At 38.4% G+C, this 16,502-nt stretch overlaps 1 protein-coding gene across 1 annotated transcript in view; it reads right to left on the reverse strand.

Annotated features, from left to right (window-relative positions):
- Window positions 1-849: 849 nt before the first annotated feature.
- Window positions 850-16,502, reverse strand: part of arrdc1b (arrestin domain containing 1b) — a 47,962-nt gene continuing 32,309 nt past the window's right edge. The window contains exons 3-8 of the mRNA XM_017492934.3: window positions 14,208-14,258; window positions 8,157-8,311; window positions 6,733-6,915; window positions 6,401-6,577; window positions 5,425-5,905; window positions 850-4,422 (exon numbers count right to left, since the gene is read on the reverse strand). Of these exons, the coding sequence (XP_017348423.1) occupies window positions 4,355-4,422; window positions 5,425-5,905; window positions 6,401-6,577; window positions 6,733-6,915; window positions 8,157-8,311; window positions 14,208-14,258 (1,115 nt within the window). The 3' untranslated portion in view covers window positions 850-4,354. The remainder of the gene's footprint in view (window positions 4,423-5,424; window positions 5,906-6,400; window positions 6,578-6,732; window positions 6,916-8,156; window positions 8,312-14,207; window positions 14,259-16,502) is intronic.

Here is a 16,502-nt window from a genome sequence, read left to right on the forward strand (position 1 = left end):
AAGCGACACACACACGTCCGTCCACATGATGTAAAACAAAACGTCATCCATCAGACCAGGCTACCTTCTTCCATTGCTCCATGGTCCAGTTCTGATGCTCACGTGCCCATTGTAGGCGCTTTCAGCGGTGGACACGGGTCAACATGGGCACGCTGAGCGGTCTGCAGATATGCAGCAAGCTGTGATGCACTGTGTGTTCTGACACCTTTCTATCATATCTAGCCTTCAATTTTTCAGCAGTTTGTGCTATAGTAGCTCTTCTGTGGGATTAGACCAGATGAGCTAGCCTTCATTCCCCATGCACATCAATGAGCGCCCATGACCCTGTCTCCTTCACTGGTCGTTCTTCCTTGGACCAATACCGGTAGGTACTAATCATTGCATACTGGGAACACCCACCGAGACCTGCCTTTTTGGAGACGCGCTTGTCAAAGTCGCTCAGATCCGTAAGCTTTTTTCCTGCTTCCAGCACATCAACTTTGAGAACTGACTTCACATGCTGCCTAATATCTCCCACTCCATGACAGGTGCCATAATAACAAGATAAACAATGTTATTCACTTAACCTGTCAGTGGTTTTAATGTTATGGCTGATCGGTGTATGTTAGCTACCACTTTTTACCGTAGTCAGTTGGATTTCTGAGCAACCAAAACATGGGATTGAGCAAGAACACTTGAGCTCTGACTTGCCCAAGGGGCTAGCTAATGATTTTGCGATTTATCCAACCTTTGGAGTTTTCTTGCTTGATGGATTTGCAGCGCAAGATGGAGTAAAGCTTTTAAATTTGGAATCCAGTTCTACAAATCTTTATTAAAATCTCGAAATAAAGACCCAAGACACAACACAAGCAGTTGTAAAGCGATAGAGACTGATGAGATTTTATTAGTACAGTGTACTAATAAACAAAACTAATTTGAATTTGTTTTTTAAATACGACATTGATCCACAGTGGTGCTACTGCTAACAAGGATCAGATGACAAGACCACTCAAAAGATCGCAACACAGACATAATTATACATAGCAATAGAAAAATACAAAATTAGAGACCATGTCAATGCGGGTGGGGGGGGGGTGGGGGGTGGGTTTGGGGTTTGGAACCACATGACAAATAAAGAACATAATAAAGCTGTTGAATCTTTGGTGATGGAAAAGTAAAGCAGGAGGGACAAGGCATTTTAAAACCGGAACAACTTTTAACACATTTTAAGACCCAGGATGTATTCGGTCAACAAATGTACAGGATTCAATTGTGAAATAAACAATATTATACCACAGTGCTGTTAAATTCTCAAAAGTTCAGCTGCATGGTTGATATTTTTATCATTTCTATAGTAACTAATTCACAGGGACGTGATGTCACGTGTCTCGTCGTTGAAATGCTGAGAAGATGTTTCGTGTCAACGCTTTGTAACTTGTCGTTTTGCGTAATGGACTTTGGGCTTTCTGGACAACCTGAGAGCTGTTTTTTGTTGTTGTTGTTCTTCTTCTTGTTGTTTGATTTTTTTTGTTTGTTTGTCTTATTAACTTTAACAGAAAGAAAAAAGAGGCGCTGGTGATGGAAATAATAAAAAAAAAAAATTGAACTGTTGGGAAAATTGCGAACAGTTGGGTGGAATAAAAGACTTCGGGTGTCCTGTTTTTGGAAAACGATCAACTTCTGGGCTGAACTCCAGTTCAGGTCTCGTTCATTTTATATTTTTATTTTCCTATAACAGCACACCCCCATTGTGTTTTGTTTCTTACTGAAAGAATGGATACTGACATATTTCTGCATGTGCCACAGTTAACTATTTCTAGATTTAAGGCATGCTGAAAGCACTCAGCTTTATATAGTTTGATGATTAATATGGAGTTGGATGACATTTTGTCTAGTTTGCTACATCAGGCAATGTAGAGTTTAGTATGGAAACGGAAGAACTGTCAGATGTTCTAGCATAGTGGAGCTTATGGAGCACCATTTTGATTTGAGTCCGTTCTCTACAAATCTAAAATGTTCCGTGTTTTTTTGTTGTTGTTGTTGGTTTTTTTTTTTTGTTTTTTTTTTTACATGACCTTCATGTGTTAGAGGTCTTGTAAGCTTTCAAAACTTAAAGTGAGGCATTCAATACTTGCAATAGAAACAGACTGGTCTCTAGAATTTAGTCCTTTTAAAAACATTGAAAACTATTAAACTTTTCCCATATATTATCTCTTTCCCATTGTTTTACCAACCCTTGTATTTAATTCCATAACCATATCATAATCCTTTATTTGATTACAATCTGAGGAGATGCTGGATTGTAACACAGTGATTCGCTGAGAAAGATGATCAATGAACAAAACCTCATTTCAAAGGTGAGCATTCCCCTTACACCATCAAATGTTTTCTCACAGTACTGAAAAGTAATATACATAGAAGAAAAAAAAATGAGAGGAGTGGACAATCTTTCTTGCAGTCTCTTTTGTTTGATCCAAAAATATAAACCGAGTAGTAGTGGTTAACACTCTTGTCTGAATATTTGAAAGAAAACCAGAAGAAGGGTTGCTATAATGGCTGAAAAAATCACAGTAAATTTAATCTACAACTGATAGTACATTCAGGGCTTGATTGATGACACACACACACACACACACACACACACACAGTCGAATTCTATTTAAAAAAAAGTGCTATTTTGTGCTTCAATTTAAAGAAAAAAAAAAAACAGTTTAAGGGTCTGAAGGATTAATAAGATTTGTTAAAATACTGGAAAAACACCATCAGAGTTTTACACAGCAATCACAGGATAAGGCCTCAACTGAGAATTCATGTTAAAACTCCATCAATTGTGAATGAATTAAAAATAATCAGACAAATAAAACATTCCCGTATATCCTGGGTTCACTTCGAATTACAAATTTACGAACACTGGCATTTCATTCCAGCTAAAGAAACATTTTCTGCTTTATCCCAGACACTCAATAAATTTTTGAATGCATGCAGGAACTCATGACGCACCGCACCTATGATATGGCGAGGGGAATTATATATATATATATATATATATATATATATATATATATATATATATATATATATATATAAAGTGGTCTGAACATTATAGAGTCTTTGTAAAGAAATGACATTTCATTCGAAATTTCTTTTACAGCAATATTTTCATTCAATTTAAATAGAATAAATTTAAAATTCATCACATACTACATAATCAGATCTCAATGTAATAACATCTAAAGGGGTAAGAAAAGGCTTCGTAAACTCACCAAGAAGCAAAATATGCATGTAGTCGTTGTGCAGCAGAGGTACCAACATTACTAACAAGCCAATCCTAGCAGGTTTTACCACAAATCTTCCATTTCAGTGGAAGAGGCGAGGCGGCTCTGTTCATTTGTTTGTTTTTTTTAACTCAGATGTGTGCTAAGAGACTGCTGGGATTCTATTGGCTCATGAATTCATGAATCAGAATTCACGTAGATAAAGTCAGAGTGAAGTGAAGGTAATCCCTACCAGTAGGAAATGCACACAATGCCCCGCCTCACCAAGTGCTTTCAACAGCCTCGTTTCTAGAACAATCCTTGCTTGGTGCAATACATGTGGTATTAATGTAGGCTGTCACATCACCCAACATGTTTAAAAATTCAATTATACTGAGGTTTGGGAATACTAGTTTCTTCATGATTTGCATGAAATAAATCACTAAATAAACATTTAGTGAGTGCTGTTGCTGTGGTAACGGTTAAACCATAGATGTTGGCACCTCTGATGCGGGGTTTCAATGTAACACGTGCTTCTTCTATTTCGTCCAGCCAAATGCCTTTAATACCAATTAGAGCAAGCTACATTTCATATAATTTTGGAAAATATATTCAGTAACCAGAGAAATTTCAGAATCTAACCAGAATGCAAGCTTTAATAAAAAGCCGGATCTTTCTCGAACTGTGCTGATAAAAATCGAATCGGTACGCCTTCAACGCCATTCCAGCCGCAGACTGACACTGCAAAGGCCTGAGGAAATGTTCACAGATCAGCATCAGAGTGACCACAGTTCTTTCAAAACCAGCCTGTGTTTTGGGACAAGCGTCGCAGAAGGCCAGCCTTGGCTAACAAACACACATCCTGTGTATATCGTTGGTCACTGCATCACAGATGCAGCTTTATCAACCTGTAGTAGTTCAGGAGTCTTACCATGATTAGGCACTGATCCAGAGAAGCCTTTCTCCACACCATGGAGCGAGGAATATCGTTTATATAAATCAAGTGAAAAGACAAGATCCCTTTAAATACGTTTGGTCATATTTGGGGAGGACGGTAATGCCTGGAGTGTCCAGCAGGGGAAGTTGCAGATTAACTGACAGGCATCTTCCAGTGTTGTCATCTACGTCATGCTGGTGTTGAAGCTGGAGTTGGTACTGCTGCAGCTTTCCTCATAAGTGGGAGGTGGTTCTGGGAATGAAAGGGAAGATAAAAGTAATAACTCACTTCTAGGAAACCCAGGAATGTCTAATAGCTGGAGGTGCGCTATAACGTTAAATCCATTTCACCTTTCACTCGAGGATGTTCATTAATTTGGAGGATTGGCGAAATGTCTTCAGGATTAGACAAATCAATAGGAACTACTCCGGAGACCACATATCCGGCTTTCTCTGATGTGCGCGTTTATCTTAAGTACGATTTGAGCAGTAGATTTACCAGAAGAGGTTTGGTAATGTAATTTCTAAGATTTTATTGGGTGATTCGAACAGGATCAAGTATCTGTCTAATTTGCTCAGATCGTAATTAGCCTGAGATACACGTCAACATTATGCGACAGGCACAGTATCAACAAATATCAATATATCTATCAATAAATATCAATGACAGCACAGGTCAGTTATTACAATTCAGGTTGAACAGAGCCATTACTACTGAGGGAGTTTTTTTTATTTATTCTTTTTTTTACTTGCCTCTTTAGATAATATCACATATGCCACCCTTGAATTCTCGATTCTGATAGGTCAGAAAGTGTCGATTCATTTTCTATAACAGGAGCTCTGAGAGTATTTCCAGCTGCATGTCAAATCACATGTTTATATTAATGTGCTTGCTCTACAACGGGCTGTTGTTTAACAAAGCAAAATCGTTGATATGGTGATGATAAGTTTTCTGAAAGGAAACATTTACCAGACTTTTATGGATGGAGTCTACAGTGTCAGCGATTTTTAACAGTCAGCAGGTTTTCCACCACGGAAGAGTCTTTAGAACTGAAGGGTTATGGATATTTCCTACATGCCATTTTATAGTTCGTAAAAGACGACATAATGTTAATTAAATCACACCAGTGGAAAACGAATTCTCTCCGAATAAGGGTATTGTTTGATGCACCATTATTTTTCTTTTTATTGATTTTTTTTTTTTTTTTTTAATGTTTCAGCATGTAAATCAGGTCAACAGAGTATTGTCACTCACCATGCGGATAGTCCCAGTTGCTGTACTCCGGAGGCAGAATGAGAGGGCAGGTAGTGGGCATAGGCGTGGCATTACCGTCAGTGAAAAAGGGAATGGTGGCCCCCGTGGAGACACAGAAAAGAGGCGCCGAGCTCTCGGATGGCTGGCCTTGCTGACCCTGAGGAAGGGCTTGGGCCGGAGCGTGACTGAACGCCCCAGGGGACATGGGAATGGCCTGGCCTGAATGGTCCTGCTGGGAGTGACTCTTGGTAGGAATTTCCTCGCTGCTTAGTGCTCCTGCGCCCAGCACCTCGTCCTCGTCGTCCTCGGCTGGGGGCGCACTTGGTACCACTAGTCCAGGGCTAAGGCTTGGCATGGTGGGCATCGCAGCACCGTGCTGGAGAGGGGTTGGTGGAGGCGGTCTTGTTGGGGTCAAGTTGACAGCAATGTTTCCAATGTAGATGGGCAGAGTGACCACCGTCTCAGGAGATTTTAGTGAAACCTTTTGAAATGAAATGAAAGAAAAAACAAGAAAGAGCAAGTTACTGTATAGTGAAAGCTCAAGCTCGGTCAGAATTCGAGTCAGACAGAAAGCATAATTAATTGCTAATGCTAATTAATTTGTGGAGAAAATATGTTCTGCAGTTTGAACAATGCGCTGGATTTTTCCAATTGGAAAATTGTTACTCAGTTCATTTGCATATTCATTCCAAATTGTATATTCATTAAAGCAAGCATGGAAAACTGGTCTATATAGCCTTTTTAATAAGATACAATCCTCCATTGATCCTGTAGATCTTTTGCAGGAACATAAGCCAAGGCGAGATGGCTAAAAAGTGCATAAAAATTATTTCAATTGGGTGAAATAGATTTATAGTTCTTCCAATCATCTCATGGTCACACAAATCAGAAGGAGCAGTGTGTCTTGCTTTGACAAAAAGGTTATGTGTATTTTTTCCAAAATGTTTTTGAGGTGTGAGGAACGGCTTGCACCTACCTGGATAAAGTACTCGATGTCTATGAGGCTGCAGCCAGCTAGGCCAGACTGAGGGAGAGGAGGAACGATGATCTGCTCCTTCCATTCTGCATGTTTCCCTCCTTTGACGCCTGCCCCCTCTACCTCCGCTATGGTCCGCAAATCAAACAGCGGCCGCTTCATCTTATAGGTCACTTTCTGCATGTGGGGGGTGGGGGGTGGGGGTGGTTGGGTTTGGCAAAAAACAAAGCTATTTGGAAAGGAACTTGAAGAGAACCTACACACAGATATGTCTCGAAGAGGCATCCTCAAGATGAAACCGAACTGAAATATCAGACAGCACATTTGCCCACCTGTATGAGACTAGCCAGGACATAGCCTGTGTCTTTTCCTGATTTGTTGTGGATCTCTGTAGAGAGTTTGATGATTTGGCCTGGCGTGTATCCTCTCAGGTCACTGTGAGCTCTCAGCATGAGCGTCCCCGTCTTCACCAGTAAGTAGGTGAACTTCTTAGTTGTCACTGCACTACTTGGTTGCTGGCAGAAGAAATCATTTATAAGAACTGTGACTCAACTTAAACAAACTATCATTCCTGGCTTGGCTTTGACAATGTATAGCCATTAAGTACAGCCTTCCATAAGTATTCGCTCCTCTTGAACATTTCCACATTTTGTACTGATTTGTTGGTTGCTTCTTTCTAATGCCCTCTTTAAAGCCTCAGCCTACTTCGACAACGAGATGAAGCCACCTCCGTGAGCTTACAAACTCCCCCGCAAGTTTATATTGGCAATCAAGTTCATTTTCTCCAGCACTGCCAATGGTGCTGTCAAAAGGTCATCCGTTTTTCCTTGACTACAGGAAGAAGACTGCAAACTGACAAGAAGAAGAAAACATTACGGTGAGGTTTCGGAAGTACACGATGGAAAAGCGACGATGGAGTTTAGCATGTTGGCGAAATCTATGATGCTTGGAACGGACCTGTCTAGTTTGTAACAACCAGTCACAGGCTTTATTGCAAACCATGTTCTTCGACAAAGTTTGCGCAGCTTCCATGTGCATGAAACAGTGAGCAAAGCCTTCAAACAATGTTCATTTGCTCGGCAATTAAATCACATTGTTCACGGAAACCAGCCGAAAAAATATGAGGACACTAGTCATTAGTGGGTGGCCTCGTCGTTCCATTTTGTTCAACTAATGGATGCAATGGTGCTTTGTGGGATGTTAAAAATCTAGGATTTGTTTCATAACCAAAGCCTGATCGATACATTTCCAGAACTTTTGTCCTGAATTGTTGTTTCTCATGATGCTGTTTGCTTAAGCATGTTCTCTTACAAACTTTGGAGTCTTCCAGGAACAGGTGTGTTTATATTGTGATCACATGACATGATGAATTATGGGACTTCTAATGGCAAGTGATTGCACCAGAATGATTTCCCAGCAATGGGGTTGAATACATCCACAACTTTGTGAATTTTTCAAACTAGATCCATCCAATTAACTTCCATGTTATGGGCTATAGGTTAAAGATTGATGACATATAATTCCAATTAACTTCATTTCAGTAACAGATTGCTGTACCAAAAATAAATAAATAAATAAATAAATTTAAGGAGGTGAATACTTATGCAAGCCACTGTATATAGTCATTAATTTGAAGAACCAAACGTGTCTTATAGAAAGAAAAAGAAAAAAAAAAGAAAATATGTGTCTTTACAAACATGTAATATTATATATATATACACACTATTTATAACAAGACGTGCTAAGACATGCTCACCTCTATATCAGGCAACTCATTGAGATTCAAGAGATTGAGTAGGTAGAAGGGTCTCTGACACTTGTAGTCCTTAGAGAAGCGTGGCGTGTCTATTACAGCCCTGATTCTGTACATAACCTTTCCGTACGGGCCCTCAAACGAAGTGGGAGCGTGTGCTGAGAAGAGTACAGTTAGTTAATTGGGACATAATTAAAATAAAACACCAAATCAAAAACACTCATTCTCTCCCTGGAAAGCACTAACGGCATATGAATGTGACACCAACACAGTCACTGAATACATAAAACTGCTGCCTGAGTCTCTTTTCTGACTTATTGATTTACTGAATAAAAAGAGATGTCTTTTTTACTAAAATGGTGGCTGTAGAAGACTAGGGTCAGACTAGGGCTAATTAGCCAGAGCTCTATATAGCACTGTCACTGGATGAGATCCATGTGATTTAAAAGCTTTTTCCTCCACCAGGGTAGGACAGTGACTAGCAGGGGCTCATTTAGTAGAGCTATTAATGGAAGCAAATGACAGAGACAAACAAGAAGATGAAAAAAAAGAAGAAAAAAAAAGGCACAGAGCACCAAGATCCAACTGAAGTGTGCAGTCGAAATGTGCATGGTTATCCATTAAGCCGAAATGCCTTTTCTGCCAATATGAACCTGAATAAATAAATAACCCACACAATGTCCACATGGCTTGCTATCTAGATATCATTATCAGTTATAAAGGCTGATAGGATGTTCACAGAACATCGAGAGACCACAGTCCCAAAATAGTCAAGTTGTCATTTTTAGTTACGTAGGATGTCCCATAATACACAGGTTGTTATTTTTAGCTTTTGGTTACAATTTAGCTGCACTGTGACATTTTTAGTTACACTGTGACATTACAAATTGAAATGGTCAAGCTCTTATTTTCATATACATCAAATGTACCAAAATAAACAAGCTGTGATTTTTCGCTACATTGTAGCTGTTATTTTTCGTTACATTGTAGCTGTTCTTTTTAGTTACGTTGCAGCTGTTATTTTTAGTTATGTTGTAGCTGTTGTGAACAAAAAAAACGATAGAGAGAAAGAGAGAGAAAGGAAAAAGCACCCTAAATGAATCAAATGGTCTTCACATCAATTATGTCGAATACCCTCCAATACCCTGCAAAATGACCAACTTTAATGACGAAAGACCTAGTGGCTTGAATCAATACTATCCAATCAATACACTTGAGCTCAGAAAGGAAGAAAAGAGAAGCAAATAATTACTTATGGCAATGGCATTTTAGTCTTTTCCTCTGAAATGACCCGTTGCCCAGAGCAAACCCTATAGAAAGGGCTATTGTTGGAACTGTAACCTAAGAGCTGATAATGAGCTAGACACAGAGAGGCACATCAGCCAGAATCCCATCAAGCCTTCACTTTGACCAAACCTTGCTCTCTGATATTGTCTGACCGTATTTGTTGTTGTTGTTTTTTGGTCAGCTTTGATCAGACATCCAGAAATCCCACAAGAATAGAACAAGTGGTAAATTGAGGGTGATTCCATGAATGGCGAGCCACTTGTTTCAGACGGATATAACATTTACAAATACGTATATAAAGTAATCGAAAGACCCACAGCACGCTATAACAACATTAACCCTAACACTTTCAAATAATAACAATTAGAATGATCTTCTTATTTTTGCATTATTGTGTGAATCCTTTTTCTATTATCCATCGATCCCAGTTGATGAAAAATCATACGTTATAGTTCATGCTCACTCAACACTGTTACTCGAACACATTCACCCCTATGAAATATTTGGAAGTCGTTACACAGCGTTCAGCAGAGAGCTGCATCATCCATATTTCCTGAAGATCATGGGAAGCAGAAAAGTGAGTTCTCTCATTCTTCGTTTCCCCCCCCTCTGTATTCAGTGATATTGTGATGTTGACTGATGAGGTCATTTTGTAAGTGCAACCCTGCTATCTAAATTACAGACTGAAAGTAAATTATTCATTAAAAATGACTTAAGTAAATCATTACAATGTCCTTAATGCCCTCATGCTAGTTTACCACATGTTGTGCATTTGCTAATTCTATGCTAGAAAAAAAACTCGACCCAGTTACCTATTTAAGAACAGAATTGTCAGCAGAAATTTTTCAGCAAATGAGATTGTAGCCTTGTTGAAACGGGTTAACAGATTTTCTTTGGAATGGTTCAATGAATGTATTCTTAGACACAATGTTAATTGAGTCTAAGAATTGGGACAAGAAGAATTGGGACATACTTGTCCATACTGTCACAAAAAACATTTTATGGATTTGTGACAATTATACCAACTCTCTGACAGCAGAGGGCACAACATGACACCAGTGAACATTTTATCATCATCCAGACCTTCGGAAACTCTGATTTATTGTTATTGCCCTGATCTGATACGCCCAAGTCGAGTTAACAGGCTTGGTAAGTAGTTGATGAGGCTTAATTTCCTGTGTTTTAAGAATAATAACAGGAAATGAGTTACCAATAAAAACACAGGCTGTGTTTAAAATTAGCCCATAATTCCATATGAACTAAATCTACAGAACAATAGCAACTGACAAAATTAGGTCATACGTGAGATTAGATTTACGGGAACTCTGACACGTAACCTTTATGGAAAGCACTTGTAAGCAAACTACACCCATGATGTCAATAGTAAAGCAGTTAATCCACAGCTATCTGACTGGCCGCCCACAAAGTGTTAGCAAACATCTAAACGTGAGGGAATGGCTCGGAGAAATGTTGTAAAAAATCAGATAACTTTTTAAAAAAAAATTCTAACTATTGATGTTGACATTAAACGGTGCAGTAGTCAATAGTTTTCATTTCTTATTAGTACAAACAATGTGGAAAATTAAGTAGAAATTATTTTTAAAGAATAATAGTTTAAGCCATTGCCTCAGAAGAAATTGGATTGGCCTATTGTCAGTTTTATAGACACGCCCCCACTGTGAAACGTGATAATGATACCCATCCGATATTGTCCATCCATCCATCCATTTTCTATACTGCTTATCATTCATGGTCGCGGGGAACCTGGAGCCTATCCCAGGGATCATCGGGAACACGGTAGGGGTACACCCTGGACAGGGTGCCAATCACATACACATTCACACACCCATTCATGCACTATGGCCACTTTGGACATGCCAATCAGCCTACAATGAATGTCTTTGGACTGTGGGAGGAAACCGGAGTACCCGGAGGAAACCCCCGCAGCACGGGGACAACATGCAAACTCCGCACACACAGGGCCACGGTGGGAATCGAACCCCCGACCCTGGAGGTGTGAGGCGAACGTCAATATTGTTTTCTTTAAAAAAAAAAAAAAAGACTAAGCTTTAAATGTTTTTTTTAACTGAAGCACTTCACAGTTAAAATTTTTTTACAAAAAAAATCACTTACATTGCAAATAGAAAAAAGTATAAAGTATAAATACTTCATATTTAAGTATAAACAGAATAAAATTCAAAGATATATTTCTTTTCCAAATCCAATTCCAATCTTTTGCTATTTGTTACAGGAAACAATATCCAATCCATCATTCATTTATTTATTTTGCGGCCATCGGCCCTAAACTGAAACGGATCGGACACTGTATCGGATCAGTGCTATCTCTAGTAATATTGTATTATGTCATCTATGTCTATAGCTGTTTTTATGGCGCTTTTCAGACATAAAATGCTTTACAAGGGAATGATAAGGACAATAAAAAGATCATCATAAAAATCAAGTAAGTTAAGAAACAACATGAGAAAAAAAAAAACAATAACAGTAAATCAAAAAGTAAATAAAACAGAATAGTAAATAAAAAAAGACCAAATCAAAAAAATGTAAATTTAGGCACATGCAAAAAAATTGTTAAAAATGCAGTAGAGCAAAGATGCCTTCAAAAATAATGAAATTACAGTGCCCGCCACTAATATTGGCACACTTGGTAAGTATGAGCAAAGAAGGCTGTGAAAAACTGTCTTTATTGTTTAACCTTTTGATCTTTTGTTTAAAAAATTCACAAAAATACTCTGCTTTCATTGATATCAAACAATTGCAAACAAAACACAGGTTTATCACAAAAAAAAATCTTTGTTCAATATGGGTGTGCAACGATTATGCAACTCCTATGAATTAATATGAGAACAATATATTTGAAATATATTCCCATTGATATTTTAAAAAAATAACAATTTGTACACCTGGGTGACTAGGATCAGGGAATTGTTCAACCATGACTTCCTGTTTCACAGGGGTATAAATAAGAGGCTATACACAGGCCAAATTCCCTTACTCATTCATAACAATGGGTAAGACCGAGGAATATAGCTGTGATGTGCGGGAAAAGGTTGTCGCACTTGTTTCTTATTTTTGTAGCAAAATCCATTGTTTTGTTTAGTTTTTTTGTCTGAAAAGTGGTCTCTTACGTATTATGCTGCTTTCTTTACTGACATACAAACATTTTCCTGTAACATTTAACATTATGCTGGAAAACTAATGTTTGGAAATCTATAAAGTTTTTGTACCGACTAGATAATGTAGAAGTCATAAAATAAAAATCTATAACAAAGTTTGTACTAAAAAAATAGTGTGCCTAAGAGTTTCGCACAGTACTGTATATATATATATATATATATATATATATATATATATATATATATATATATATATATATATATATATACACACACATACACACACACATATATATACAAGGCTGTATATATATAGAAGGCCGTTTCACAACATTATTTCTGGCTGACTTTGTGCACAGTGGATCTTAGGGAACAATTTAGAACATATGGAGACAGAATCCATGACGCATGATGATGCTAATCCATTCAGCGCTTCAAAAACGTCTAGCCGTGCTTTAAATTCTACTGTGATCTAATCTAATGTTCCCTGAATTGATGTAATAAGTTCTCTTTTGCGTGTAATAAACGATGCGAACAATAGCACGTGTCAACATCGTAAAGGTTTAACCGGTGTCCAACAAATGAAAGAATGCTGAACAAGTAATAATGTGTGGTTTAAAGTAAAACCAGAATCAACGAATACACCCAATTTTCTTACTATAGGTTTTATCCGTGTAGCTAAATTTCCTCATTTGGTCTTAATTGTTTTACCTATAAAAATTGTTTCTGTTTTGTCTTTATTATGCTTAAGGAAGTTTTTGTCATCCAGGTAATAATGCTTGATATGCAGTTGAATATGTAAAGCAGAGCATCGTTTGTAAATGATCTGACCCGGTACCAGCATGTAGAAAGAAAACAGAAGAGGGCCGAGTATGGATTCCTGTGGAACACCATATATTTTATCATATGCTGTACATCATATATTTTCGAAACATTATCTCCAAGCACGACAAGATCTGTTTATGCTTTGATTTGCAGTGTGATCTCGAATAAGCAGATAGCAACAGAACATAAACAGATGTGTTTGTCCCCTACATTTTGATATGCGTTATGGGTTATCGTTCGTGAACAACCGTTCCGAATTCATCGGATAATTAATTCAATGGCCTCCCAACAAACTGTCCGAATTCCCATTTATTTAGCTACAGGGAGTCAATCTTAAACAGCCCAACATCTCCTGGTATGCTGAAAGGTCTAAGACATGAGTGACAAACTCCTATCATCAATGGTTGCTAGAATTGGTATACTGGAAGAGGAAGCAGTTTGTAAGAAATGTTCCAGAAAAAAAAAACTCACCTTCCTCCTTTCCTTCCACCTGCACGCACTACACTTAGCCACCCATTCTCAAGAAAGCAGTGACATTCATCAGCTTCCAAACATACTCCAACTTTTTAAACAGGATGTAGCGGGAAGCAAAGGAATGGGACATGTGCTACTAGCAGACCATTTATGAATAATCTTAGACACACTGATCCAGTGAATCATTAAATAACACGAAATCATTACCGAGAGTTTCAAATTGCGTGTATATCCACTACTGTCATGTGCTCTAAAGGCTAATTAATACAAAGTTGTGTACTGTCTAATTAATTGAAAGCATAATTAACAGGAACAGTGTGACTCTTGAGCTTACTTGGAATGAGAAACTGAAAAGGGAAGCTGTGCTCTCCAGGTGGTAGGGTTCCTGCAAAACAAGAGGACAAGAGCGGTAACAACTGGGAAATCAAAGTGTGACTGGCATGTGACTTGATTTCTTGGATTTAAATTTATTTACAATGATTTTTTATTATTATTATTATTATTTTAAATGTTTCTATCCAGAACCATTTAAAAGTGAAGCAGAATCCAGTCCAAGTCCAATGTCTGGGGTTTACGAATTGATTAAACACATTTGTAAACTGTATATAGCACAGGTCAAACGGTTCAAATGTAACATGCACAGTGAGTCAAAATCGACTTTATTTTTCACAGCACATTTTTATTTTCTTTACATGAGGAATGAAACACGACAGAGTGACTGTTATAGGAAAATAATCACTGAACCGGTGGTCACAGAGTGGAGTTACTGGAGTTACCATGCTGATGTTGATTATTTTCCAAAAACCACACATCCTGAAGAGTTTTATTCCTCTTATAATTCCTTGTAATTTTTCAATAATACACTGTTTTTACTAATTAAAGAATATGTCTTTTTTTTTTTTTTATCAGTTTACGTCCACAAAACAAGGTCCTGTCATAAAAAACCGTACAGTGCAAACTCCTCCCTTGTTGGAAAACATACTGACTGTTACAAAGCGCTGACAATGGAGACTCCTTCCATAAATGTTAAAAAACTTAGAGAAAGCTTCATCATATCAGTGGTTATATGATCTGCTTTGCTGATAACAGAGCGTCCATACCGCTTCTCCTACACAGGGTCGTGGGGTAGCCTGGCCTGGAGCCTATCCCAGGGAACTCGGGGAGAAGAAGGCAGGGGACACCCTTGACGGGTTGCCATCCCATGGCAGAGCATAATCGCACACCTATTCAGACATCCGTTCACACACTACGTACAATTTGGAAATGCCGATCGGCCTACAGCGCATGTCTTTGGACCGAGGGAGGAAACCAGAGTACGCAGAGGAAACCGCCGAAGCACAGGGAGAACATGCAAAGTCCATACACACAGGGCGGAATCGGGATTTGAACCCCCAACCCCGGAGATGCGAGACAAACTCCGAGTATCCATTATGTAGATATAAGTTCCTCAGAAACGAGAACGCATTAGAATCAGAAATATTAACAAAAACCTACGATCAGAGTTATATCAGCCGTTATAGTAAATGACCCCCAAAACCTTCTGTCCAATCAGAATTAGGAATTCAACAGTGCTTGATTAATGTTGTTTATGCCACAGTCTAGTTGAATGCTCTAATCTGATTGGTCATAAGGCTCGCATTATTTTTGTATAACAGCATGGGTAGTGCCGGCTGTAACAGAACAATACGTTAATATTAATGTGGTCATTCCGCTTGCATGTTGTGCCACATCGCATCACATCACATTCCGCTGCAGGGAAAGTCTTCAGGACAGAAGACATAACAATGACGAGCTACATTTTTATTGACTTATTAACTTAAACAGAGAGAGAGAGAGAGAGAGAGAGAGAGAGAGAAAGGAGAGGCTGGTGAGGGAGTAGCTCTTGTTATGACAGGAACTAACTTGTTTCACGGAAGTTTCACAGCATTAGACATAACTATAAATGGATAAAGATGATCAAATAATTATTTTTCCTTAAACAGGAAATGCTTTAAATGCTTTTTGTAAGCATGCCCTGCCATGGAACACAGTCATCTTTACTTGAAGAAAATTAGGACACAAGTAGAAGAGAATAGTGCATTATTTTATTTATTTATAGTCTTTTGCTATACTACATCGTTTTCCCCCAGTAACATATTTCACTAACATCACTCTCACTACTCCTTAAGTAGGGAATGCTGTAGAAATTATATCTGTGTGTGTGTGTGGGTTTGTGCGCCCTTGACTTAAACAGGATGTTCAGGTCAAAGTGATCAGACTACGACTAGGCAAGTGAAAGGTTCAAGGAAACACACCGCTCAAAAAGGGATGACAAACTCCTTCGTCTAGCCCTTCCACATGATCTGAGACTTTCTAAAAGCCGTGATAGAAGCAACAGCTTACGGGCTTCATAGCCACAGTGTACGTGCATGAAAACCCAGCTGTGCAGAGCGGCTCGGAGTTGTAAAATCTCGTATTGTTTACATGAAGCTGTCTCACAGACAGGAAGAGGTCTCTTAGAGGAAATGATGAGAAGGAGCGGCTCTCGTCTGAAGTGCTCGGCTCTGAAAGTACAGTCACTCGAGTCTGCTCCCAAAGCAAAGCAGAAAAAAAACAAAAAACAGCTTTTTATATCAAAATTAATTTTCGG

The sequence above is a fragment of the Ictalurus punctatus genome, chromosome 18 (genome assembly GCF_001660625.3).
Source record: "Ictalurus punctatus breed USDA103 chromosome 18, Coco_2.0, whole genome shotgun sequence".
NCBI lineage: Eukaryota > Metazoa > Chordata > Actinopteri > Siluriformes > Ictaluridae > Ictalurus > Ictalurus punctatus.